We start from the raw sequence: 27,530 nt of genomic DNA, 5'->3' as shown, positions 1-27,530 counted from the left end.
GAGCAGAGGGAGAAGACGCATTACCCGGGGTAGGCTGCTCCCTGGCAGCTCTGGGATTCTCCGCCCGGCAACTCCCCGCCCCCCGCATCTCCCCAGGTATTGCTGACTCCACCCAGGTTGGCCAGCAGGTGCCCAGAGAATGTGAGAATTTTATTTCCTTGACAATGTTAGCAATCTGGTGTTAGCAATCTGATGTTAGCAATCATCTGGTGTTTGCAATCTGGTGTTTGCCAATCTGACAGGTGGAAATATTTCATTGTTTTAATTTGCGTTTCCCTAATGACTTGTGAGGCTGAACGTCTTTTCATATTGAGCATTTTTGTGTTTTACTTTTTAAAAATTAAGTTTATTGGGATGACATTGGTTAATATGAACATATAGGTTTCAGGTGTGGATTTCTATGTTACTAGATCTGTATATTGCACTGGGCCCACCACCCAAAGTCAAATCGTCTTCCCTCACCATATATTAGGACCCCTTCACCCCCACCCCCCACCCCCTTCCTTCTGGCAACCACCACCATATTGAGCATTTTTCTGTTTTATCTTCAGTGACTGCTGACTCATATCTGCTGTTTACTTTTCTATTGGATTTTTTGGAGAGTATTTTTTTCCTTATTGATTTCTAGGAATTCTTTATATAGACCAGATAGTAACACTATCATTTGTTGCAAATATTTTCTCTCAGCCGATCACTGGTCTTATTAATTTGTCTACGGTGTTTTTGTTATACAGAAGTTTAATTTTTAAAAAAATATATGTTTTTATTGATTTTAGAGAGAGAAAGGAAGGAAGAGGGAGAGATAGAAACATCGATGAGAAACATCAACACTGATTGGCTGCCTCCTGCACGCCCCCTACCAGGGATCAGACCCGCAACCCAGGCATGTGCCCTGACCAGGAATTGAACCGGTGACCTCTCTGTTCCTGGGTCAATCTCAACTACTGAGTCACACTGGCCCGGCAGAAATTTTAAATTTTGATGTAATCAAACAGGTGTTTTCTGTTATAGCTTCTGGATTTTATTTTGCTTGGGCAGATGCTCCCCTCCACTCCTTATTTCTCCTGTGCTTCATTCTCATCAAACCCTAGTGCAGGCTCCTATCAACCTGGGTAAATTCCTTTGTACTTACCACCGTAATAACCTGCTCCCCTTCCTGTGAGATTTGCCTCCCTCCCTCCCTGATGTTCCTTCAAAACTGAGTTCCACCATTGCCTCCTCCAGGAAGCCTTCTCTGCTCAACCCCACCCTACTCTGGTCCCTGCTCTGTCCCTTGAGCTGTTTGCCCCATCTTAGGTGCTTGGTAGGCTGCTCATTGGCTGGAACACAGTATTGCTTTTAAGTATTTGCTAGGGCACTTACTATGGGCCAAATGTTTTGCATGTATTGCATGTTCACAGCCTTGTATATACTATTATCATCGGCATCACTCCCATTTTATAGGGTGGGGGAGGGAAACTAAGACACTTTCCCATGGCCACACATCAGGAGGACAGACGGAGACCCAGCCAATCTGACTCAGGGCCTGGGCCCTTGGCCACTGTGTTAAATGTCTCATATTGCTACCCTAACAAATTGCCACAGATTCAGTGTCTTAAACAACACAGATGTATTATCTTAGAGTTCTCCAGGCCAGAAGTCCAAAATGAGTCTCCCTGGGCTAAAATCAAAGTGCTGGAGGGCTGTGGTCCTTTCTGGAGGACCTAGGGGAGAGCCCACTCTCCAGCCTCTGCAGGCGGCCTGCATCCTTAGATTGTGGTCTGCTTCCATCTTCAAAGCCAGCAGTGGCCGGTTGAGTCCTCCTGCTACCTTCTCTCTGGTTTTCACTCTTCTGCCTTCCTCTCCCCCATGTAAGGACCCTTGTGACTATCCTGGGCCCCCCCAGATAGTCCAGGATGACCTTCCCATCTCAAGGTCAGTTGATCAGCAACCATAATTCTATCTGCAACCTTAATCCATCCCCACCCCCACCCAATGTAACAACATATTCACAGATTCCAGGGATTAGGGCCTGAGCACCTTTTTTTTTGGGGGGGGGGGGAGGTAGTCTGCCTGCCACAGCCACTCTTCCACACTGCTTCTCCAAACCTTAGTCACCTGCCTCTACTCCCAGGGTTCACCCTGCCTCCCCCCGTCAGAAGCTGTGGATTAAATGGGTGCATCAGAATCACCTGGAAAGCTTGTTTAAACCCAGGTTGCTTCACCCACTCCCAGATCTTTCTCATTCAGTGGTTCTCAGGCAAGGACTGAGAATTTGCAGAGCAGATTCACATATCCAAGTTTTCTAGAAACTGAATCAAGCATCCAGTTTTTTAGTTTAAATTAGTTGAAATGAAAAAATAAAAGATTCAGTTCCTCAGTCATACTAACCACATTTCAAGTGCTCAGTATCCACACGTGACTAGTGGCAACCATATTGGTGAACACAGTTCTATCCGATGCCAGCATGTAAAATAATCTGGTTAAGTGACTCAGCTAGAAGCCCATTTGAAGGGGCTGCCACAACTCAGCTTCAGCCAATTGTCTCTTAGGAATAGGCCCCAGGATTATCATCTCTTTTGATTTGTTTTAGAACATTGGAACTAGAGGATTTTAAAATGTGAGACTTGCTCAAGTTCAAATGATGGTGAACTATTTGAAATGTGTTAAAATTCAGTGGGGTGGCCACTCTGCTACTTCAGATGGAGATTGGAGGATCCTGATCTTCCGGTTGGGAACATGCATGGTTGGGAACATGCATCATCTCAGAGCTCAGGGGCAGTACCTTAATCTCCTTCAGTCATCTCAGAAATGCAGGCTGCCCCTCCCAGAAGTGACATGTGAGAATTTCAATGCAGTCCATCCTTCCCCACCCCACTCTTGAAAACTCCTGTGCAATCCTCTGAGCCCAACCACATATGATGCTCCAAACAGTGCTTCCCAACCCTGGCTGCGCAATGCAATCAGCTGGCAGCTTCGAGCAATGCCGATGCCCAGATCCCATTCCCAGTGGTTTACTGCAATTGGTCTGGGGTATTGCTGGGCACTGTGGTTTGAAAAGCAGCTGGGTGATTCAAATGCACAGTCAGGGGTGAGAACAGGCCTATGGGCCTGGTCTCCACACCTAGAATGCAGCTTCTCAGCTCAGCAGGTCTCATCCATCTCTGGCTCTCACCCACCTGGACCAGCTGCAGGGAACATCCATACCCGTGCCTTTCTCTGTCTCCTGGCTCAGGCTTAGAGCTGATTCAGGAAGCTAAATTACATAGATTATACTTCAAATGTTTTTATTCTTGTTGTCTATAACACAAAGTAGTCATGCTTGAAAATTCTGTGATCCAGAGACCAGCTCTAGTGCAACCATGTGGAAGAAATGCATTGAGTGTCATCAAGCAATTCAAGGAGTGGGCACATGATCCACGTGAGCCAGTCCTGTCTCCTGCTTTCCAGGGATCTTAGGAACTCAATTAAGATGATACTGAAAAATGTAAACACAGAATTTGCCTTTATCTCATTACTGCCCATCCTCTGCCCCATCCCCATAGGGATTTCTTCATAGGTGGCAGGGTTGCTGTGCACTGATGCTCAGGTTGTGCACTGCATAAGGCTGTTACATCAAAAGGGGCACCATTCACATTGTAGTCATTGCACCTGGGGGTTGGGGATAGGGTGGGACATGGAGTGTGCACCCAGCTCCTGGGAATGTGTGTGAGTGGGAGAGAGTGAGCCCACTGTTCCTCTGGCTGAACTGTTTGGGTTGTTCAATAATACACTGTCTCTGTCAGTTACTGCTGTGTAACAAATGGTCCCAAGCTCAACAGCAATCATTTATCAAAGCAATGCTCATTATTCTTGCCCTGTATCTGATGGTCAGCTGGGGATTAGCTGATCTGGCCTAGGCTCTGTTGGGTGGCTCCATTTCAAGCTGTGGGTCTGGTTGAACTTGCTGTCTGCTTGTTGGGCTCTGGTCTGTATTGCAGTGTTCCTTCTGGAACCCAGGCTGCAGCCATCCAGGGATGACTTTTCCCATGGTGATGGAGGTGCAGCCTGTGGCACATGGGACAGGGAGAGGGAGCTCAGCTGATGAGAGACAGAGCTGGGGCCAAGTACAGGCTGGTGGCAGTCCCTCCTCAACCACATGCTGCATCTGACCAGTGAGGGGAAAAGTCCCAATTAAGGAAAAGAAGTTGCACGAGATGCTTACGGCATGGTGGGTGAGAACATGGGCTGTGGAGCCAGAGGTCCTGGGTTCAAAGCTCAGTCCCGCCATTTACTTGCCAGGCAACCTCCAACAAGTTGCTCAGTTTGTGTGCCTCTGCCCTCCCATCTGCAGATGAAGTGATGACAACAGGAACTTGTGTGGATTGCTTGCGTTAATCATGTCAAGCAGTGTTCTCAACCAGGGCAGTTCTACCCACCTGCCAGGGGACATTTGGTCATGTCTGGAGACATTTTGAGTTGTCACAACTAGGAGGGATGCTTTTGGCACTCAGCGATGCTGCTAAACATCCTACAGTGCTCAGGACAGGCCCCCAAGACAAAGAATGACCCGACCTGAAATGCTGCTCCTGCCCAGGCTGAAGCCCCTGGGGCCCTGTTCAGAGCGCACCCTGCAGGGGGCCAGTGTTCAGGTGCGCTGATGATCACGCTCAGGGCCAGCAAACCCAGGGCCTGTGTTGGGTCATTCTGTCACCATGGCCACATGGCCTGTGCCTGTGACTAGAGCCTTCTCCGTGACGCATGAAGCCTCTAACATTGGCGATGAAGAGAGTGGCGATCATCATCACAGCAGTTCTATTCCTCGTGCACCAAGTACAGGCTGGATGCTTTGCATCTTTTTTACATTTATGATCCACACAGTGAGAGCAGCTCTGATTGGCCCCCACTCTGCAGAGGAAACGGAGGCTGGGAGAGAGGAGCGTCTCACTCGAGCAGCTGAGGCCCGCGTGGAACTCACCTCGGCTTAACTCAGGAAAGCCTCGCCCACAGCCACTGCCCTTTTCTGTGACCTGCCAGTATGTCATCAGAGTCAGGAGGCGACAGCAAGGGCAGGCACTCTGAGAGGATTCAGGGGCTGCCCTGGGAGCCCGGTTGCTGCTTGGGGGGAAGGGGAGCCTTGGCCAGGCCTAGCTGGAGAGGAGGCCCAGCCACACCGCCCCTGGCTGGTCCCAATGCCCCGCGTTCTTGGGCCCTCGGTCACTCTGGTTTGGGCTCTCTGAGCAGACTCTCAGCCTGGCATGGGTTTCCTTGGCCCCACGATCCTCTGATGCCTGGGGTCTGCTGTGACCCCATGGGCAAGGGTCAAGATGACCTTCTAAAGCTTCCGTCCCTACCCGTTTTTTCATTTTACAGTTATGGAAACTGAGGCCCAGAGAAAGAAAGGGACAGGTCCGCAGTCACAGAGTGACTAGGAGGCTTAACAGGAACCAGGGCCATTTAGGGCACTGCTTCTTCCTACAGGTCACCTGGGGGGAGAATGAGCTCGTGCATGCGTGTGCGTGTGTGCATATGTGTGTGCGTGTGTATGTAGAGAAAGGCTTTGCATTCTGGGAGGCTCGGAGCAGCTGTAAGAGCTGCCCCGGCCATCTGGCCTGGTGGTATGTCATCCACAGGCCAGGCTCATGCTTACATTTTTTGCTATACTTTTAAGTGATTACAGGTTCCTGTCACAGGTTCTCCATGGACTTACTCTCCCTCCTCTGCTTAGAATGCTTCTGATTTGGAAGTGATATTGATATGTTTGTCCTTCCTGTTAGCACTTACCCACCACTTGGTCCATCTTTTTTTTACTTTCAGTTTTTGCTCACATTATGTGTGTTTTCCAGCTTTATTGAGATATAATTGACATGTAACATTGTGTAATTTCAAGGTGTAAAGTGTAATGATCTGATACACTTATATACTGTGAGATGATCACCACAAAAAGTCAGTTAACGCATCCATAGTGAGAACATTTAAGACCTACTCTCTTAGCAACTTTCAAGTAAAAATACAATATTTTAACTATAGTTACCATGCTGTACATTAGATCCCCAGAAATTATTCACTGTGTAAATGGAAATTTGTATTCTTTGGCCAACATCTCCTCATTTCCTCTACCCTCCAGACCCTGGCAACCACTATTCTACTCTGTTTCTATGATTTTGGCTTTTTTAGATTCCACATATAAGTGAGATTGTATTCCACATATAAGTGAGTACTTGTCTTTCTCTGTCTGACATATTTCACTTAGCATAATGCCCTCAAAGTCCATCCATATTGTCACAAACAGCAGAATTTCCTCCTTTTTATGGCTGAAAAACATTGGTGTTCATCTACATACCACATCTTCTTTATCCTTTCATCCACGATGGGCATTTAGGTTGTTTCTGTGTCTTGGACAATTTGAATAATGCTGCAATGAGCACAGGGTGTAGCTATGTCTTCAAAATAGTGATTTTAATTCCTTCTGGGATTATATTCCCAGAAGTGGAATTGCTCGGTCATATGGCAGATCCCTTTTTCATTTCGTGAGAACCCTCCATACTGTTTTCCACAGTAGCTATACCTATTTACACTCCCACCAACAGTGCAGGAGGGCTCCCTTTTCTCCAGGTCCTCACCGACACTTGTTGATTTATAGATGGCAGCCATTCTGACAGGTGTGAGGTGGTATCTCACTGTGGTTTTAATTTGCATCTTCCTAATGACCAGGGTATGTGTGCTTTTTCTAAAGCAGCAATGAATGCCTTTTTCCCTTTCTTTTTTTATGTTCTATTTTTTAGAATTTATTGTGGTGATATTGGTTAACAAAATTATATAGGTTTCAAGCATACAATTCTATAATATGTCATCTATATATTGCATTGTGTGTTCACCACATCAAGTCAAGTCTCCTATGAATGATTTTTTAAAAAGCCAAATTGAGTCTTTTTAATGGAGCAGCAGTTCTGACCATCTATGTTCATTGTTTTCTTTGCCCTTTTGTCTGTTTCCAGATGGAATACAGAATTTGTTCTATAATCTTACCTGGGATCATTACTGAACTCAAATATCTGCAGAATTTGCAGGACGTATTTTTTCCCCATTTCAGGAAACTGGGCATATATTTCCTCTCTCTGATGACAGGGTGGCTTATGATCTGTTTTGCTGATAAGGCTCAGGGTCTATGCAGATTCCAGCTCCCAACCCCCCATTTCTCAAGGATTCTGGGCAGCAACATAGAAATTGGATCCCCAATCTCAGCTGAAGACCCAGAAAAGCATTTATCTGGGCCAACAAGAGACCAGCACTGCCTGTTCCCGGATTATCTGCACAAAGTGGAATCAAATCATTTGTGCAGAAGTTTGTGCAGAGGGGAGATGCAGGCATTTGGGGCTCTAAGGGTAAACCACACAGCGGACAAGGGGAGGCTGGGACTGGGACCTGGACAACCCAGCTGAGACGGCCCCTCCCCTGTGCCTCCATGGCTGCATAGGTTCCCCTCTCTGCTTCTCTCAGGAGACAGCTGCTCTCACCCCATTTCCACATGGTTTCCCAGGTCACGTACCTGACACCGACCCCCTCAATCTTGACACCTTGAGAGGGCCTGATGGGCTCATGTGATAGACAGTACTTCTGTGATCAGGCGCTTTGGTCTGTTCAGATCTGGCTGGAGGAGAGCAGGGGACGAGTCGGTCACATGTTATAAATAGGGAAACCAGGGCTGTGGAAGTCAGATTCACAAATAAGGGGGTGCAGGAGGGGAGGAGATAACTGGCATTTCAGGTAAAAATTCAGTGAGATGAACCAGTAGCTGCCCTGTAATTCCCTCCTATCAGTGCTTATGCTACCATATGTGGGTCCAAGACTGTTCTTGCCCAAGAAGGAGGAACAGAGCAGAGCTGCCCGTCCCTGTCTCCATCCTCTGGGCATCGTTTGTTTCCACGTGATCCTGGGGGCGATGGATAAACTGGTCAATCTGCTGAGACTGGCCACGTGTCTGTCACCCCTGAGAAGTGTGCTCAGGGAGCTCGCCCAGCTCCCAGAAGCCCCAGGCAGGTTTCTGGAGAACCACACAGCCTCAGGACAAAGCCCGCCCGGAGCAGAGCTCTGCCTGACTTCTCCCCCCTCCCGCTTGCTGCAGCTCTGGCCCCTCCTCAGGCCCGGAGCCCCCTCAGGACCCCCCGCGGGCACGCCCTGCCCGGGGCTCCCCCACCTGGCTGTCCTCGGAGGAGAGCTTGTCCATGGACGGCTTCTGGATGGAGGTGGAGAGGATCCAGCAGAGGGACGAGCCGAGAGAAGAGGACGGCGTGGGCGAAGGCCGGCCACTAGAGGGTGAGGCGCCCGGCGGGGCTGCTGGGCACAAGGGAGGCGCCCCCCGTCTTGTTCAGGGAACGAGGGAATAAAGCGGCGCTGACACAGAAACCCTGGTTTGGCGCGTAAGTCAGCTGCGCCAGCCCACGGCGGCCACGTGCGGTCGCGCGGGCCTGACGGTCTGCCACAGCCTCTCCAGTGGGGAATGCAAACCCCCTGATGCAGAGGTGCGCTCAGGACATTTGGATGAACGGGTTTGCTGCAGGACTGTGACAGTTTCTTACAAAGCACAGTTGAGGGGATGATTCCGACGCAGACAAGGTCTGGAATAGAGGGAGGCTTTCCAAGGGGTCTCCAGGCTGGGCGCGGGTCACCTGTGGCGGTCCCTGTCGCACTCGGGAGGGGCGGCGCGTGCACTGCTGCGTTCCAGAGTCGGACACGCAGGCGCCCTTCCTCAGCCTGCTTTTTCCAAGAGGATACGATTTTACAGGTGTAAAGCCCGATACTGGTTAATGCCGTTCACGGCCCCCAGAGTCTCAGATATTTCGTGAAATCGTCTCCCCATTGAGGAGTGTGGTTGGCGTTCGTGGGCCTTACGATCAGAGGTGTGGCTGTTTCTTGCGCCCACGCGAATGTGCGTTTCCGCAGGTGGCTGCGGGTGGCGCTGCGGCCGCGCGTGCAGCTGGGTGTGTTGGTCACAGGGCCGGGTGGTCTCCCTCTGTTGGCAGAAGGCGAAACGGAAGCCCAGTGGCTGCGGGACACGGGCCTGTGGGAGCTCCTCGGCGGCCGGGGCGCGGGCAGCCATCCGCGCGGGCTCCTGTCCACCCTCACGCAGACCCAGGCGGCCGCCGTGCGCCGCCGGCTGCACATCTACACCCGCTCGGCCCGAAGACGCCGCAAGGCACCCGTCAGGGACGTCAGGGACGTCTTTGGGGGCCTCAGTGCAGGGGTGAGTGCGCGGCAAGGGGACCGCGGGCCGGCCTGCCGGGGCCATGGTTACGCCGCCGCAGGCCGCTGCCGCCGACCCGCGCTCCCGAGGGCCGCCTGCTGTGCGCCGCCGCGCGCCTGCCTGTTGCCGCTGTGGCCTTGGGCGGCCCGAAAGCTTAGCTTCCCTATAACTCTTACCAGTACAGTTGCACTATTTCTTATCATTTGTGCATCCTGCCGACACCTGTAACCCGACAGGCTATGGGCACTCGACCCTTGGGCTGTGCGGAAGCGGCGTGACACGTGCTGCGTGCGACAGGCTCCGAGGGCGGCCGGGCGGGCCCAGGGCGCCCGCGGGGCGGCTGTGGGGTCTTGGGCGAGATCTCCGAGCTTCAGCGGCTCCGTCTGTGAGGACGGGGTCATGGACGGATGAACTGAATGGAAGTGTCTAATTTGCTTAGGAGATCTCTCCAGAGAACGGGGGTTCAGGTCTGAGATGGGCGCAGCTCGGTTCCCGGACTCCTAAGCCTCCTCCAGGTAAGCGGCCTTCATGCCCGGGGCCCTTACTGCACCAAGGGGCTGCTCTGTGAAGTAAGAGCAGGTGCACGCCCTGAGCACTTTCCTCTCCGGGCTGGGTCCCTGCCTTCCCCGCTCCCGGGAGTAGGAAGGAACCTCGAGGGGCAAGGCGGGCCCTTGCGCGGGCCTTTCCCATCAGACACATGGAACTCAGCCTGGAAGGTCACTTCCTGGGGCAGTGGGCCTTAGCCAGGAAACTACTTCCTGGGGCAGTGGGCCTTAGCCAGGAAACTACTTCCTGGAGCAGTGGACCTTAACTAGGAAACTACTTCCTGGGGCAGTGGGCCTTAGCCAGGAAACTACTTCCTGGAGCAGTGGACCTTAACTAGGAAACTACTTCCTGGGGCAGTGGGCCTTAGCCAGGAAATCACTTCCTGGGGCAGTGGGCCTTAGCTAGGAAACTACTTCCTGGGGCAGTGGACCTTAGCTAGGAAACTACTTCCTGGGGCAGTAGGCCTTAGCCAGGAAATCACTTCCTGGGGCAGTGGGCCTTAGCCAGGAAACTACTTCCCGGAGCAGTGGGGCTTAGCTAGGAAATCACTTCCTGGGGCAGTGGGCCTTAGCTAGGAAACTACTTCCTGGGGCAATGGATCTGATCCCTACTGGTATTGATTTCATCGTGGGGTTTTGAGCCTGGGAAATCACTTCTTGAGGCAAAGGGCCCGAGTCCTCAGCCCAAGAACTTGCTTCCTGGGGTCATGATCTCAGCCCCCTAGTCTTAGGCACCTGCCACTGAGTTTACTTGTCCTGAGGGAGGGCCCGAGCCTGAGAAACTGCGCCCTGGGGCTGTGGGCCGGAGCGGTGGGGGGGGGGGGGGACGCCGCGGGCCCTGACTGCCTCTCCGTCCTGTTTCCCCGCAGCCGCCGAGCCCGAGGGGCCGCAGGCACGGGCTGCGATGGAGGAAGCCTTCCGCACCGACTCTGCCTACTCGGAACAGGCCGCTCTGCTCCTGCAGAGGGGCCCGCAGCCCGCGGGAGGCGCCTGCGCCCGGAGCCAGGGCTCCCTGCCGGTGAGCACCGCCCGGAGGGCTGGCCGGCCGCCGGCATTACTCTCCGCTCCTTAGGAAGTTCGCAGTAACAGCAACCTCTGTTCCAGTGGGACAGTGCTCTCGTTCACCTAAATACAATCTTTCTACTTGTTATGAAATAATTTTAGAGTCACAAGAAGTTGCAGAAATAGTAGAGTCCCGTGTGCTGCTCGCCTGGCTTCTCCGGGTGATGATTCCTCACGGAACCATAGTGCGCCAGAGTTTAAAGAACGACTTTCCCTTCCTGAAGCATCAGAGGCCGTTAATGTTCAACATTATCTTCTACCCTCTGATTTGATTTCCCCATTAAACTATGAGTGATCACCAAAATGCTGATACCATAGACCAGGCATTATACCAGGTACTGTACGGGCATGATATAATTTCATCCTGTTACCTTAGCGGTAATTGTGTAAATACTTAAAAATAGTAATAGTTATAATCACTGAGGACTCACTGTGTGTCAGGCACTGTGTTTTATCACTTTAATCTCTCCTCAAAACCCTGTGGACACTGTTATTAGCCCCATTTTACAGGGAAGAAAGCTGACACACAGAAAGGTAAAATTGTTACCCAAACTCACAGGTAAAGTCAGGATTTGAACCCAGAAAGTTTGACTCCATGGCCCATACAGCAAACACTAGGCTGCGTGATAACCATAACGTTTTGACCTACAACCTCAGCTCGTCCCTTTCCCTTCTTAGAGCACAGGGAGGGGCATTGGGGCATAATCTGCTGCAGTCCTCCTGGCAAATACTGAACACATCCGCCCCTCCTGCTGTGTGTCCTGTCGTGTCGTGTCCCCCCCCCCCCCATCCCCCCCGCCCTGCAGGCAACAGGAATGCCTGGGGCTGCCTGAACATCCCCGCTCTTGCCTCTAGATGGCGAGGTCGATCATCATGTATTTTTCAATTAATATTCTGTCATTATTCAGAGTGAGAAAGGAGCATGGGGACAGGAGAGGGGGGTGATGACAGAGGCAGGACAGGGACAGGTGCGGTGAGGGAGATCAAGAAAGGATCAGAATAGAAGCAGTAATAAGAGGCCCATCAGATGGCCCTTCCTCCAGGCAGTAAAACAGCTTCGCTTTACTGCTGTGTGCTTGGCACCCTCGATACCCCTTAGTCCGTTTTACCCTCACAAAAACTATGAGGTAAGCACTCTTCTGATTTCAGATGGGGAATCAGAGGCTCAGAATGTGACCCAGTCAGTCAGAGGTGGAGCTTGGACTTGAACCTGGGGTGGGATCCTGAGCCCCTGCTCTCATCGCCTCTGCAGGGCTTCCTCCTAAGGCCTGGGGGTGGCATGGGTGGGGGAGTGGGGCGGGGTGGAGCCTCAGCTCCTGGCTTGACTGTCTCTGCTTCCCTCCCTAGACATTTAGGATCCCCAAAGGCAGACTTGGCCTGACGAGGGTGGGAGACCTGTCCTCTCAGGACATGAACAAGATCCCTGCTTTGGCCCTCATCGAGCTGACTGCCCTCTGCGACGTCCTCGGCTTGGACCTGAAGAGGAGCAAGGCGGGGAAGCAGAAGGCAACAGGTCAGCCGCTGGCTCCTCAAAACCCTGTGGCTAAAGTCCTGGCTTTCTCGTCAAGGGAGTTGCGTGGGAGTCTTCCACCCAACAAGCTTCGCTGCTATAGTTCCCCCTGTTATATGAAAACAATCCCTGCTTATTGTGGGAAATAGAGTATAATCCAAAAAGGAAAAATACAATTCAGATGTAAGCACTATTAACTTTTAGAGTATCATCTTCCTCCCCCACCCCACCTGTACATGCCCTTTTTTTCACTTAATATTATAGAATTATGGACATTTCCAAGTTACCATCTTATTCAGCCACTGCTACAATAATGCTACTTAACCACCAACCCCCAAACTCATGACTTAAATTGTTTACTCTCGCTCACATGTTTGTGGTGAGCTGGGGATTCTTGGCCGATCTAGGCTGGGCTTGGCTCCAAGCTGGGGACTGGAGCTGGGGCTGTGTCGCATGTCTCTCATCCTCCTGGGACCAACAGGCCATCTGGAGCGTGTTCTCATGACAGTGGCAGAAGCACGAGATGGCAAACCTGCCACACGATGCATTTGAGCCTCTGCTCACATCATGGGGGCTACTGCTCTACTGACCAAAGGCATCACCTGGCTGGCGGCAAGGGGTGGGGAGGCATTTTCTCCACTATGCAAATCCACATGGCAAACAGTGTGGATTAACGGAGGGGTAATGAGCTTGGAACAATATTATCATTTACTACAACTCTCAAGCAATCTTTGAAAACATGGTTTTTAATCAGGTCAGTATTTTCCTGCTCATGGAGATATCCTGATTTATTTAACCATTTCCCTATTGGTGGACATTTATCATTTCCACATTTTCCTATTATAAAACACAATAACTATGGCTGCACATGCAACTTTGAGTGCATCTTAGATTGTTTTGAATATACTGATGAAGTTCTTGGTATATATTACTCTTCAGTAGTGTGAGACCGTTCATCTCATTGCATCGTTGTCTACATTACGCATTGCAATTTTTTGTTTGTTTGTTTCTTTAAAGACAAGAGGATGGTAGATGAGATAGACCAGGAGTGGGGGTTTTATAGATAAAGGGGAGGCAGGTCAACGAAGAAGGAAGGACACTGCAGAGTAGATTTGGGAAGAGGAGTGTACCTGAGAAGACTGCCAGGCAGGATGGTTGAGAAGACCTAGGAAGTACATTCTTTGGAATTTGGTGCATCCCTGCAGAGCAGAACGCTCTACCCCAGACCATTGTTACGTCTGTGCCCAGTACCCCCAGGGCAGCAGCACATTTCTTTTCAATACCACCTTATCCAGCTGAGACTCTGCTCTGTGACATATCTCATGTTTTCATTGTTGCTGAGGCCACATGTTCTGCTTGAGAGCAGTTTGAGTTCAGCCACTCTCCAGAGAGCTCAGTCCTCACACGGGGACAGGAGTCTGACTCTAGTGGCCCAGACACCTTGCAGGCTGGAGCCCACTTGTCATTCCAGGAAGTGAACTGCCCCTCTGCCCTTTGGCCTTCCCGCAGAAACGCGTCTCTTCGGCGTGCCCCTTGAAGCCCTGCTGGAGGCCGACCGCAGAGCCCTCCCCTGCACCCAGGTGCCACTTCTGCTTCAAGCTGTAAGTTGTCCCAGGATTGGGCTCATTTAGCCAGTGAGAGGCTGGCTCTGGGCACCACCGTTGGCTGGCCTGGGGGATGAGGGTGTGGACTTCAGGACCAGGACACTGGGTTCCATTTCTGGCTCTGACACTTGCTGGCTGGGAGACTTGGGTGAGTTTTGGAAGCTCTGTGAGCCTGCCATTCAGTATTTGTGAAGTGGGATTAGAGTAGCAGTATGCTCTTATTAAAGACTGAGTGAGAAAAATACATATTTAAGAAAAAAGCTTTCAGAACAATGCCTGGCTCCTGGAAGTGGCCAAGAGGCTATAGCCCTGCTGGCTGTCTCCTCTGCCTCGTTTCCCTGGGGGACAAACACACCAGTTTGAATCCCACTTTTCAGTGGTTGCTGGTTCAAACAGCGGGTTCTTTTTCTCGCAGCTGCTATCCTGTTTGGAAAAGAGAGGGCTGGACACGGAAGGCATTCTCAGGGTGCCTGGATCCCAGGCCAGGGTCAAGGTAATGGCTGGCTTCCCCCCTCACTGAGGTTGCATCTCCCAGCAGCCTTGCGTGCACCTTAACCCAGGAGAGAATCCAGCTCACGGCCTCAGCGTTCCGTCCCTGGTTTCTGTTTGGGTCATGGAGCCCAGGAGGGTTCGAAAGGGTAGAGGTGGCACAATGTAACACAGGAGTCAGGCTGGTGACATTTGTTGCGTGACTTGCACACATTAGGCCATTTAATCCTCATAAAACCCCTACGGGGTGAGTGCTGTTGTCCCCACTTTGCAGATGAGGAAACTGAGGCCCAGAGAAGTGGGGGAGCAACTTTTCCTGGAGCCCTGAGCCAGCTTCTCATTTGTGCCCTTCCTTCAGGGGCTGGAACAAAAGCTGGAGAGAGATTTCTACACGGGCCTGTTTAGCTGGGACGAGGTTCACCACAACGATGCATCCGATTTGCTCAAAAGGTTCATCCGGGAGCTGCCAGCGCCTCTGCTCACTGCTGAGTACCTCCCGGCCTTCGCCGTGGTGCCCAGTGAGTGTCCCCAGCCCTTTGCATTTGGGAGAAGAGCGTTTGATGGCCTGGGTGGGAGAGGGGAGGTAGTGGGAAGGTGGGGCTACCTGTTCCCTGTGAGGTCAAGCTGATGGGGAGGAAGCGCACGTGTGTGTGTGTGGGGGGTAGCGTGTGCATGTACGTGTGTGCTGTATGTGTGTGTGCATGAGTGTGTGCATGAGTAGTGTGAAGAGGAGGAGAGGAGATCAGGTTCTGCACACCATGGTCCCTATTAGTCCTCACACGGACCAGCTTTCTTCTCCTTAGAATGCCCACGGGGCCAGGCTGTGGGCTAAGTGCCTCTGTGGGCACACGCAGATTGGCATGTACTGCACAGATCCCGCTCTATACTCTGCATGTTTATGTCCCTGCGTGGACCGCTCCACAATCCATAGAGCATAAAACAGTCCCTTCTGTTTTTCTCAAAAGAAGAAAGCCACCCACCTGAGATCTGTCCCCCTGCAACCTGGAGGGAAGTCAGGTGTTCCCTCTCCCTCCCTCTCTCCCTCTCTCTCTCCTTCTCCCTCTCTCTCTGTCTCTCCCTCTGTCTCTCTCTCTCTCCCTCTCTCTCTCTCTCTCTCTCTCTGATTCTCCAAAAAGCTTCAGGGCTCAGGCAGTCTGATTTCCACCCCCATGCAGGGAAGGGGGTGCTAAGAAATCCTCTCCTGCCTTTGCATCTCACATAGATCAGATCAGACCAGGTCCCTCCACGCCTCACACCCCGTACAGCCCACTTGTAACAAACGCCACGGGGCCTCCTCCTCCTCAGGCCCTGCTCTGACCCACCTCCTCCTGGTCCCCCTGCAGCCCCACAATCTGGCTTCGATGTGCCCATTTCTCTTCCTTCTTCAGGGCCTCCTTGCTTACTGCTCCCTCTCTCTGGAAACCTGCCCCTCCCATCACTTGGCTGCTGCTCTTTGCCTTTCAGACATCACCTGATGTCAGCACCCCACAGAGGCCCTCCCTGACCCGACCTGACACGCCTGCCCACCAGGCACCGCTTATCACAATACTCTTGTTATTTTCTCCTTGGTGTGAAGCAGGGTCTGAAGATACTTAGTTATTTCTTTGCTCGTTTATTGTCTGTCTTCTGCCCTGAAACATGAGCTCCACGAATCTGCGACCTGTTTGTTTCTTTCACTGCTGTGTCCCAAGTCCCTGGATTGGAGCTTGTACCTAATAGGTACCTTGATGGTCTTTGTTGAGTGAGTGAATGAATGAGTGAATGAGTGATGAATGAGTGCCACACAGGATCTGAGGGACGAGCCTGGATGCTCAGCCTCTGTGTCCCCCTACGCTGTGTCCTCCAGGCTCCAGCTAGCTCTCAGTTGACGGGCCCGGTCTCTGAATTCTGTACCTACCACCTCCTCTCCTCCCTGGAGATCCTGACCCCAGCTGTGGGACAGCTTTTCCTTTGCAACCTTCAAACCTAGTTGAGCTATCCATCTCCCCTCCCGAGGGTAATTGCCAGCCCGTTGCATTTCTGACCCTGGGACGTACCTCTCAGGCTGCATGTCTGGGCATGTGTATGTGCATATGTGTGTTACTTTTTACTCACATGGTAGAGAGTGAGCCTCATGACCAGCACTGGTTGGGGCTCTATCTGAGCTAAAACTAGCCCAGGGAACAGTTCCAGGCCTTATAAAGAAGGGTTTCCCTGCCGTGGCTGGTGTGGCCCAGTGGTTGAGTATTGACCCGTGCCCCAAGAGGTCACTGGTTCAATTCCCAGCCAGGGCACATGCCTGGGTTTTGGGCTCTATCCCCAGCAGGGGGGGTGTGAGAAGCAGCCGATCAATGTTTCTTTCTCATTGATGTTTCTCTCTTTCTCCATCTCCTGTCCTCTCTCTCAAATCAATTTAAAAAACATATTTTTTAAAAAGATGGGTTTCTTGGAATCTCCCCTCCCCAAGAAGGGGCCTCCAGACTGAGGGAGGGGGAATCTCTGAGCCTCCCTGGGATACCTGAGACCGAGCCTGCCCTCTTCCCTCAGACATCCCCGACCTGAGGCAGCGCCTGCAGGCCCTCCACCTGCTCATCCTGATCCTCCCGGAACCCAACAGGAACGCCCTAAAGGTGAAAGTTACCTCCAGTTGCCTCCACTGTCATCTCAGCCCCTAGCCACAGTAATGGCTCCAAATGTGCCCATTCAACAACTCTGCCAGGGGCTGGAGTGCAGTGATGGCCAAGTCTTTCCTGAGACTTTTCCCTAAAGAAAGCAGATGAGCCCTGAAAGGACACGGTGCTCACTAGAGTGTGCACTGCCCTATGTCACTGTCAGTTCTATCAGGGAGGAGGCTCTGTGTCCAGACAAGATGGATGGACACTGAGTTAGTGCCATAAGGTTAGGATCATCCCTTCCTACAAGACTTCTCAAAGCCTTAATATGCTGAGGCTTCGTGAATCTCCAGGTGGTACTAGAGTGTGTAGCAGTTTCCTGAGTCAGTTGTCTAGGGACCTGTTTTGTTATGGAAAGTGTTGCACTGCATGTGTTCTGTAGGGCACCCATTTGGGAAATACTCTCTTGGGGAACTCCCACTGTGTATTATGGGAGTGGGTGCTCAGGACTGGGAGCAGGTGCTGGGGTGCAGCCCTGGCTTAGCTCCCAGCACCCTCCTGGCTGTCATTGGTTCAAATCCAAGATGTACAGCTTGGGTAGGCTGTGAGGAGGCCCCAGGTCTCCTGGAATCCTTGTCTGATGTGGACACAGGAGGCCCTGAGGGAGTGTTTATAACCAGATAGAGCTGGGTTCAGGTGACCTTCACTCCTTGTGCCTCAGCTTTGTTGAAGAGACAGCCTCCTTGAATTTGTTTCCTTTCCAGTAAACTGAGGACAATAATAGCATCTGTGTGATTGTTTGGAGAATACAAGAGCTAATACATAAGGAATCACAGGGCAGAAGATGTGGTGCTTGGCAAGTGTTCAATATATGCTCTTCCTCCCCCCTCTTCCCCTTCCTCCCTCCCCCTCTCTCATCCCCTTCCTCCCTCCCTTCCTTCCTCTCTTCCTCCTCCCTCCCTCCCCCTCCTTCCCTTCCTTTCTTCCTCCCTCCCCCTCCTTCCTTTCCTCCCTTCCTCCCCCCATCTCTCCCCCCTTCCTTACTCCCATCCTTCCTCCCTCATCTGCCACCCACCCACCCATCCATCCATCTTTCCACCTTCCCATCCTTCTTCCCCTCCCTCCTTCTGTTCATCCTTACTGGCTATGTGGCCTTGGGCACATTCTCCAAGCCACAGCTTCCTTCTCTGTATAATGGGTACAAATGGTAGGACCTACTTTATAGAGTTGTGAAAATTAAACGTGATGATAAATGCATGTAAGGCGCTAAGGGGCCAGGAACACAAAAAGTACTTAAATGGCAGCTGCCCCCCTTCCTTCCCTTTGCCGCTGCTTCCTATTCTTTCCCTTGCATTTTGGGCAGATTCAGACTTCCCAGAGCCAGAAAAGGGAGCTGTCTTGGGCTCACCAGGAGAAGCCCTGCTTCCCTGAGCTGTGGCTCTTTGCTGCCTGGAAGGTGAAGTCTGACCCAGTTGTCTCATTAACCTCCAGGGAAGCAGGAAGGGGAAAGGTTTTAGACATGTTTTGCAGAGCAGGAAACAAAGAGGTCACGGGGTGGGCTGATGGCAGAGCTGGAACTGAAACCCCTACTCCAGCCCCTGGCTCCTTCCAAGCCCCTCCCCCCACCAAGTAGCACAGCAGGACGTTCTGGGGAAAGAAGGGGACACCTGGGCATGCTGAGATTTGAGGAAAGTCCTGTGCCCTTCCCCAGGCACTCCTGGAATTCCTCAGGAAGGTGGTGGCCCGGGAGCAGAGCAACAAGATGACGCTGTGGAATGTTTCCACAGTAATGGCCCCTAATCTCTTCCTGCACCGAGGGCAGCCCCCCAAGCTCCTCAAGGGCAGGGAGAAGCAGCTGGCAGAGGGGGCAGCCGAGGTGGTGCAGATGATGGTGCACTACCAGGACCTGCTCTGGACGGTGAGTGCCGTGGGACAACCAGGCGTGGAGGGTACAGGCTGTCTGTCTGGGTAGCAGGCACAGGCCCTTTTACTGCTCTGGGTAGAGCTGCCCTGTTGCCCCTGCCATCCATGATTGTGGGTACTGTCCTTTCAGATCCCTAGCTTTGTCTCTTCTGGGGTCTTTGTTGGCTCCTATGTATGACCAGTGTCTTCTTTTTCCCCTGCCTTAGTGCCCAAAAGATGTCCACACTCCCATACCTCTCAGCCAATCTACTGCCATCTGGTCTACCCAGGTTAAGGGTGTTCCCTGAGCTCCCACAAATAATTCCTTTACCTCAAAGCTTTAATGATGTTGAAAAGGCTGCCCTTACCCCCCTGCCATCCACCATAGGCTCAGGGACACAGGGCCTGCCTAAGACAGAGGCCTGAGCCAGAAAACCAAGACACCCCCTGTCACCATGATCCTTGCCCTGAGGATCAATCCAAAGCAAGGGCGAGGAGCAGGAGTAGGGAAAGAGGCCTGTGTGGTGTGGGCATGCGAGACCTGCTGACAGCTGAAGGTAGAGCAGAAGCACTAAGTCGCCTCCAGCACTTGAGGCTCATGTATACAAGTTAGCACTGCCCAGCACTGCTGCTCAGGCCGCTTCACTTAGGAATGTGTGGCCTCTTTCTTCCATCTCTCCATTCACCCTTCCATTTAGTCGCCCACCCAGCCATCCACCCGCTCACTCACCCACCAATCCAGCCAGCCAGCCACCCACTCATTCACCCACCAACCAATCCACCCACCCACCCATCCTCCCATGCATGCATCCATCCAACCTCCCTACCGCTTCCCTACTGACTGCCCCAGTGTGCGTCCCCACCAGCAGTGCAGGAGGGCTCCCTTTCTCCACACCCTCCCAGCACTTGCTGTTTGTTGATTTGTTGAATGGTGACAGCCATTCTGACAGGTGTGAGGTGATGTCATTGTGGTTTTAGTTTGCATCTCTCTGATGACTGGTGATGCTGACCGTCTTTTCGTATGCCCATTGGCCATCCGCATGTCCTTTGGAGGAGTGTTCATCATTTTTTAGGTGGGCTGCTTGTTTTTCCGGCGTTGGCCCTCTGCTGGTTCCTCAAGACCTGGTTCAAGAGCCAGCTCCTGTGTGGGGCGCCCCTGCCTCCCCCATACAGCTCTGCACCCGCACCCCCATAGTTCCGCCTTCTCTGTGCCCTGTCAGCTCTCTGACGTCCTGTGGCTACTAAAACACGTTTGATTATAATACTTTTTAATGAAGGGAGTTTTAAAAATTCAAGAAATGCCTACATGCCTTATTGTTGTGAAAGTTTCAGGCAACGTAGCTGTAGATACACGCAATGGAAGGGTTCCCCGCGTTCCTCCGCGTGTGTGTCTTCTTGTTTGGGTGTCGCAGCCAGGAAGCCGAGGGGCCCAAAATGGAACCAGCTCTGTCAGACCCCAGAGCACATGCCCCTTATTAGGGTCAACGGAGCCCGGACTCTCCTGACCCCCTCGCTGGCTGCTGCCTGGCGAGGAGGGGAGGCTCCATCGGGGCTCTCTGCGGCCCCGCCGGTGCAGGGCTGGCCGGGGTTCTCCGCCCAGCCCGCCCCAGGTGCGCCCGGGCATCCCTGCCCGGTGTGCCCGGAGCAGCCGCCCAGGCAGGGCAGGCCCTGCAGCCCCGCCGAGTCCCGGCCCCGCGCCCCGCGGCCCGCCCTTCCCTCCAAACTAGCGCCTCAGCCCCGCGCTCAGCACCACGTATTGGCAAGTCCCGCGCGGGGAGGCGGGACAAGGAGGGTGCCGCAGGGGCCCCAGGGGCTCTGCGTCCCGCGGCAGCCCCGGGCTCCTGCTGAGCCTGAATCCTTCTGGCCAGGTCTCCTCTTTCCTGGTCGCCCAGCTGCGAAAACTGAACGACAGCAGCGGCCGGCGCCCCCAGCTCTGCGACGGGGGCCTCAAAACCTGGTTGCGAAGGACACACACGGACAGCGACGAGGCGGGGGATGGCCCCGAGGCGGTGAGTGCCACCCCCACCCCCAGACGCCTGGAGAAGGCGGCGGCCAGAAGGCACCCCCTCGCCCCACACCGCGTCCTCCAGGGACTCTCCGCCGTCAGGAGCTGCGCTGCCGATTGCAGCCACCAGGCGGCGCGCCGGCCCCGCCGCGGAGACGGAGGAGCCGGTGTCGGAAACCCGGGAGGTGGCTGCGCGGAGGAAACCGGGTGGCGCAGGGCCCTCTAGAAGCTGTCTTCCTCGCCCCGTCCTCAGGCAGCCCCTGGTGTGCCTGACCGAGGGTTGGGAAACGGAGTCGTCTTGTGGGGTGTGGGGTGATTGGGCCCAGGAAGGGGCATGGAAGGGAAGGGCTTTACAAGAATACTGAGTGTCCCTGGTGGGAGTCCTGAACAGGGCTCCTTATTAGAGCCCCAAACGAAGAAGTGGCCCAGGGTCGCGTTGTGCATGACATGCGTGGCTGATGGGTGTTTACATGAACCTGTGCACATGTGCTTATAGGTGCATTTCATACACTCCTGTTGTGTGTACCAGTATGAATGCGTGTGCTCCCCTGTTTGTATGCCTGTGTTTGTGTGGCACACTGAGGGGCCTCATTGATCTGTGCACAAGCAGCCAGTGTGCCTGTGTATGTGTGAATCTTTTCTTTTTCGCTTGGGTATTTGTGTAAGTGCAAGTGTACTCATATTTATGTGCACACATCTGAATTCCAGCGATGCATGTATGTGCCCATGCATATGGAGCTTTCTCTCTCCGCAGGCTCCCCAAGTGGCAAAGATCCAGGCAGCCTGGCCTATCAAAGATACCCTGGAGGTGCCTCTGACCTCCAGCACCAAAGTGGCTCATGTCCTCAGGCAGTTCACAGGGTGCCTCAGTCCTGGCTTACAGAGTCAAGAGGGCAATAAGGACAAGGACAGCCTCCTCCCACGGTAAGGGGCACTTCCCCAAGACAGGAGCCTCTCCCCTGCAGGGAGCAGGTCCAAGGAAGGGTCAGTACGTCAGAACTAAAGGCCATCAAGGGGAGTTGTATGGGCTGTTGGCCTTTCCATTTCTGGGATGGCCAGAACTGGGTTCTCCAACCTTCTTAGAGAGCCTTGGCTTCAAATAATAGTGAAAATAGCATTCACTTATTCAATTTAATAGGTATTTAATGAATGCCTGCTATAGACCAGGTACCATGTGGAATGCTAGAATCACAATGAAAAGAACAGACAGGGGTGCTGGACTTACAAGCTCACAGCCCTGTGAAAGAGACAGATGTGTGTCAAATAGCCACAAAGTCAATACAGTTACAAACTGTATTTGGTTTTATAAGAAATGCAGGGAACAATGTAAATGTAAGACAAGGCACCTGGTATAGCCTGGGGAATGAGGTAAGATTTCCAAGCACAGAAAACTGTATGTGCAAAGGTCCCGAGGCAGCATGGCTAAAGAGCTGAAAGAGGATCAGAGGGGCTGATAGGCAACTCTCATTCCAGGATGCAAGGAACGGCTTGAGCTCTCAGGCACTTCCTTGATGGAGTTGCCAAGAAAGACTCTTGGGCTGTCAGTCATTAGCAAGTGTCTAGTCCAGTTCCTCCTGTACAGATGGGAAAACTAAGGCCCAGAGAGGGGAAGGGGCTTGCCCAGAGCCACAGGGCAAATTGGGAACAGATTGTGGAATTGAATTCATGTGGTAATTATGTGATACTTATGATAACTATAATTATACATAATCATATAATCTCCACAATTCATTTTGACTCAGAATTTGCCCCTCACAACAGGCTCCTGTCCCCATATGCCACCCTCATCCCGCCACTCTCATAACTTTCATTCTGATGCCCAGCAGGTAGGGGGCCTTGTAGTGGGGGACCCATGACTGGCCTTCCCTGAGTGCTGACCACCCGCCTCTTCCATGTCTCCGGGCGCCGGGCTCCTTTCTGACTCCGGCTTTCTCCGGAGGGCCTTATGCCTCATCTCCCAGCTGGGATCAAAAATTAGTGAGGACTGCCCCTTCCAGGCCTGGGTCTGTAAGCAGTTGCTGGTCTTGCAGCCTTGAGCAGAAGAGGTGGGTGATTCTCTCCTCTCTGTTTGCCACAGCAGGTTGAGGAAGTCAGCCGACATCGTCTTCTACGAAGTTGGAGGGAACATCAGTAAGTTCCCTGTGGGGAGTGGATCTGAGCCCAGGTCCCAGGAGCTCTCTGATCTTGAGGGCTTGCTGGGCCCCTCTGAGGGGGGCAGAGTCCACCTCGGGTTGAGCCTTCCCCTCTGGCCTCTATCTCCCATGAAACCAGGTGGAACCCTGCCGTGAGGTTAAGGGTCAGCTTGTGGCCATGCCTTAGGATTCCATCTTGGAGTTTGGAGTATGGCCTGGAGTGGCCTCAGGTGTGGAGAGGGCAGAATTCTTGCTTAGTGTGGTGCTGTCAGTACCACCAGTGAAAGTGAGGCCTCTGGGCCACCCTACCCGAAGTGGACCTGCTCCAGGCCCATGGCCATGGATTCATTAAGGAATTCTGCAAACATGTCCAGCACTGAGAGGCCCCTGGCTTTGTGGGAACCGAGGATGAGCAGCTGTCCTCAGCTGCATTCTCTAGAGTAGCGATCACCTGCAGCGCTGTTAAGACACAGGAGGCTGGGCCCTGAGAATCCGAATTTCTAACAAGTTGCCGGGAGCTGCTGATGCTGCTGGTGCAGGGACCACCCTTTGAGAGCCGCTGGCCGAGCAATGATGCCTCGAGGGGGCGCTCTTTAGGAAGAGCCTTGGGAGGGGGAAGGAGAAGCGGTGAGGTCTAGCCTCGGCCACCAGGGGGCCCTGGGGGGCCAACTGCAGCGGCGCGGCTCCCTGGGGGCAGGGAGGCTGGTCTTCCCGCTGTCTCAGTCGGCCATTGGCTGTGGCTGCCCGAGGGCGGGGCCGTAACTCCCCGCGGGGGACCTGACCTCGCCGGGGTCGATTCTCCCGAGCGAGGGGCGGCTGTGAGCCGCGCGGAGGTTCGCAGAGCGGGAGGGGGTGCTGCTCTGGCCCGGCGAGGGGCTTCGGGTGGGCAGCAGCACCTCCCACAGACAGCACCCTCACCCTCCCTGTCCCCGGCTTCCGACAGGTGAGCATCGCCTGGACCCAGATGCCTACCTCTTAGATCTGTACCGCGCCAACCCCTGCGGCGAGTGGGTCGTTAAACAGAGCCCCGCCTAAGCCCTGGACTGTAGGCGGCAGCCGGGATGCCACCCCCTTCCCCCCTCTCCCCCCTGCACGGTGTACTAGCCGGGAGCGCGGCTGCCTGGGGGGTTAGCTCTTCCTCCAGCGCGTCTTCTCGGCATCGCCCCTCAGGTCCCGGGGGGACTCTGGCTGGGCGGGCTCCTCGGGCAGAGGCAGAACCCTCACCCTGTGCCCTCCTGGCCAATGGATAACCACACCACTCGGGGGATGAATTTTTGGCCATGCTTTCCAGCCCGGAAGAAAATAAAATAAGCAGCACCTCTGTCCAGAGGCAGTTATTTTTTTCCAGGAAATATTTTATTTCAAGTAGCCCTGCAGTGAATAGTGGGACAGCTTTGGAGACCAGCCAGGAGAGCTCGGGGGCCTTGGGCCAGCCCCTTGCCCTCTCTGAGCCCCCTTGAAAGCTGAAGGGGCCACAGGAGGGGGGCGCTAACAATCCCCCAAGAACTGGAAAGAGGAAAATCCTCCCTTCCTGTGTTCAATGTTGCTTTGTACAACTGTCATTTTGTAATATATTTAAATTCTGTTTGAACATTAAAGGCACAAGTTAAGTGTTACTTTTACTTTGTTCAAGCTTTCTGTCCCCAGCCCAGCTCTCAGGGGGCGTTGTTCTTCAGTGAGTTAACTTGGGAGCTTGAGGGTGAGAGCACCTCCCTGTGCTGCTCTGCTGGGCTGCCCACACCTTGAACCTGCAGCCACCTGGAGGGGCTGGGAATAGAACTCAGGAGGAGGGATGGAGTAATGACGACAATTGTTGGCGGGTGGGGCACTGCAGGGATAGTTTCTCTGAGATCCTGTCCCCGCTCCTGTCATCTCCTGCAGTCCCAGGTCTCTCCCTTCCTCCTTTCCCCTATCCTGGGGCCTGTCTCCTGAGGGCAGGTGAAGCATCGTTCATTCAGTTATTCAACAGTGGATTTATTAAGCCCTTAATATATGCCAAGAACTTCACAAGCTTAATTTTCACAATAATCCAGTGTCTCTGTTAGTGTTCCGCCAGAAGCAGACCCTGGGCAATGATTCAGGTGCAAATAGTGATTCCCAGGAAACACAAGGGAATGGGGGGATGAGACAGGGAAGGGGGGTCGGCCCAGAAAAACATGCATCATCAGGGAAGTTAGCACTGTGGGCAACCAGAGCTTAATTTTGCTGGAGATCTCTGAGAAACAATGTAGAAGATATTCATCAGAGTTATTCCCACCCAAGAAGCAAGGGAGCTGGGGCATTTATTCATCGATTCCTGTGAGTCATTGATCTAGGGTTCCTCCTGAGGAGGGTGGGAGTTTGTTCTCTGGTACTGCCAGCCTTCATGGGCACAGGCGTACTGGGCTCCAGGAGCTAGAGAAAGCCCTCAGGTAAAGAGACACAGATGCTGGCACTTAGAAGTTGGCCACTGCACACTGAAATGGAAGGTGCTGAAGAGGTATTGGTGGTGCATTGTTAGAACCTGCTTGACCCTGTCAGGTGATGATGGTGGTGGTGGTGCCCATGATAGTGATAGCAATGGTGATGATGGCATGTAAAGCGATGATGGTGATGATGGTGATGCTGCTGATGATGGTGACAATGGTGATGGTGGTGGTGGTGATGGTGGTGATGGTGATGGTGACAATGGTGATGATGTGACAACGGTGATGATGATGGTGATGATGGTGACAATGGTGATGCTGATGATGGTGATGATGGTGACAGTGGTGGTGCTGATGATGGCGATGATGCCAAGAGCTTTATAAATTTGATCCTCACCATAACCCAGTGTCTTAGTTCAGGCGCTGATGTGATGGTGGCAGCTAATACTAAGCACTTACTCTGTGCCAGGTACTTTACACATATTAACTCCTTTAACCTTCACAGCCTTATGACACACATTATCATTACCACAGACAGGAGAGGAAGACTGAGGCTCAGAAAGTTAATAGTGTCCACATGGCTAGTTGCTGACAGGATTCAGTTCCCATGTAGGTTAGTCTGGTGTCAAGACACAGGCTCTCAAACCATTTTGCCTTAAATATCCATATTTAAAAGCATTTTGGGATAATCACTACCTCAGTTTCCCTCTCTCTCCCCACCTCCCACAGTGCAAACACCCTCAGAAACAAAAAGAAGGCATTTCCCTTAATCAAGAAAACCTAGTAAGGAGGGATTGGCATTAATCCTGGAACTGCCTGGCAGGACATTTGGGTCTTATAGCAGATTAAGAGCCCTTGAATGGCCTCAGTTTCCCCAGCAGCACAAAGAGAGTCCAGACTGAAGGAAGCACTAGTTTAGCCCAGTACTAGCCCACAATCCTACGAGTTAGGCATTACCACTTTATGTAGGAAGGAACTGAAGTCCAGAGAAGTTAAACCATGTGTGTAAAGTCACACAGAGTGAAAGGTTGGATGCCCGATTCCAAACCCGGTGCTCTTTCAGCCACACTAGGATAGTGTGGAGTGGGATCAGGACCTGGTAGATGCTCATGAGAAAGGACAGTCAAGGATGGAAGCAGGAAGAGTGGGTAGGTTATTCAAGTGGGGGAAATACCATGGCATTCAGCCAGAGTTGCTGCTTTTGTTCCCCAGTTCCTTCCTACCCCCTACAATCCACCTACAAGCTCTGGAGGACCTCCCTCCAAAACACATCCCAGTCTCCCCTCTTTTTTGCTTCTACTACCATCCTAATCCAAGCCACTGTCATCTTGTTGCCTTTGTGATGGCAGTAGGGGTCATGCTGGATGTGGTGATGGTGCTGATGATGATGGTGGTGCTGATGGTGATGATGATGGTGACATGCTGGTTGTGCTGATGGTGGTGATGGTGCTGGTGATGATGATGGTGGTGCTGATGGTGATGATGATGGTGACATGCTGGTTGTGCTGATGGTAGGGATGATGGTGATGATGATGGTGACATGTTGGTTGTGCTGATGGTGGAGATGATGGTGGTGATGATGGTGATATGCTGGTTGTGCTGATGGTGGTGATGGCGCTGATGATGATGGTGGTGATGATGGTGATGATGATGATGGTGATATGCTGGTTGTGCTGATGGTAGAGATGATGTGATGATGATGATGGTGACATGCTGGTTGTCCTGATGGTGGAGATGACGGTGACAGTGGTGATAGTGATCATGGTTGTGCTGGTGATGGTGATGATGATGGTGCAGAGCTTCAGTGTCTTCAATGCCCTTGTACTCCAATCTCTCCCTTCTTGTCCTCCTATCCATCCTCTGTGCAGTGGCCCTTTTAAAACAAAAATTCAATTCTTCTGAAAGCCCTCCTACAGAAAACCTTCCAGAGGGATCCCGTACCACCTAAAATAGTGCCCCAACTCCTTACCCTAACCTGTGAGGCCCATTTAATGTCTCTGATACCATTTCACTCACACTACCCCTCACTTTGAAGACCAGTCACACAAACCTTTCAATTTCTCAGACACACCAAGTTCATTCC

The 27,530-nt window shown here is 52.7% G+C and overlaps 1 protein-coding gene across 1 annotated transcript in view; it reads left to right on the top strand.

Annotated features, from left to right (window-relative positions):
• ARHGAP40 (Rho GTPase activating protein 40) overlaps positions 1–24,077 on the top strand; it is a 28,717-nt gene extending 4,640 nt beyond the window's left edge. The window contains exons 2-15 of the mRNA XM_087819282.1: positions 8,084–8,274; positions 8,982–9,202; positions 9,642–9,717; positions 10,617–10,765; positions 12,157–12,322; positions 13,829–13,920; positions 14,339–14,416; positions 14,771–14,930; positions 16,939–17,021; positions 18,715–18,921; positions 20,774–20,914; positions 21,665–21,834; positions 22,988–23,040; positions 23,986–24,077. Coding sequence (XP_087675408.1) covers positions 8,084–8,274; positions 8,982–9,202; positions 9,642–9,717; positions 10,617–10,765; positions 12,157–12,322; positions 13,829–13,920; positions 14,339–14,416; positions 14,771–14,930; positions 16,939–17,021; positions 18,715–18,921; positions 20,774–20,914; positions 21,665–21,834; positions 22,988–23,040; positions 23,986–24,077 — 1,879 coding nt within the window. The remainder of the gene's footprint in view (positions 1–8,083; positions 8,275–8,981; positions 9,203–9,641; positions 9,718–10,616; positions 10,766–12,156; positions 12,323–13,828; positions 13,921–14,338; positions 14,417–14,770; positions 14,931–16,938; positions 17,022–18,714; positions 18,922–20,773; positions 20,915–21,664; positions 21,835–22,987; positions 23,041–23,985) is intronic.
• Positions 24,078–27,530: the final 3,453 nt, after the last annotated feature.

The sequence above is a fragment of the Miniopterus natalensis genome, chromosome 7, assembly GCF_054644295.1.
Source record: "Miniopterus natalensis isolate mMinNat1 chromosome 7, mMinNat1.hap1, whole genome shotgun sequence".
In the NCBI taxonomy this organism is placed as follows: Eukaryota; Metazoa; Chordata; class Mammalia; order Chiroptera; family Miniopteridae; genus Miniopterus; species Miniopterus natalensis.
This window is presented reverse-complemented; position numbering and strand designations above follow the sequence as displayed.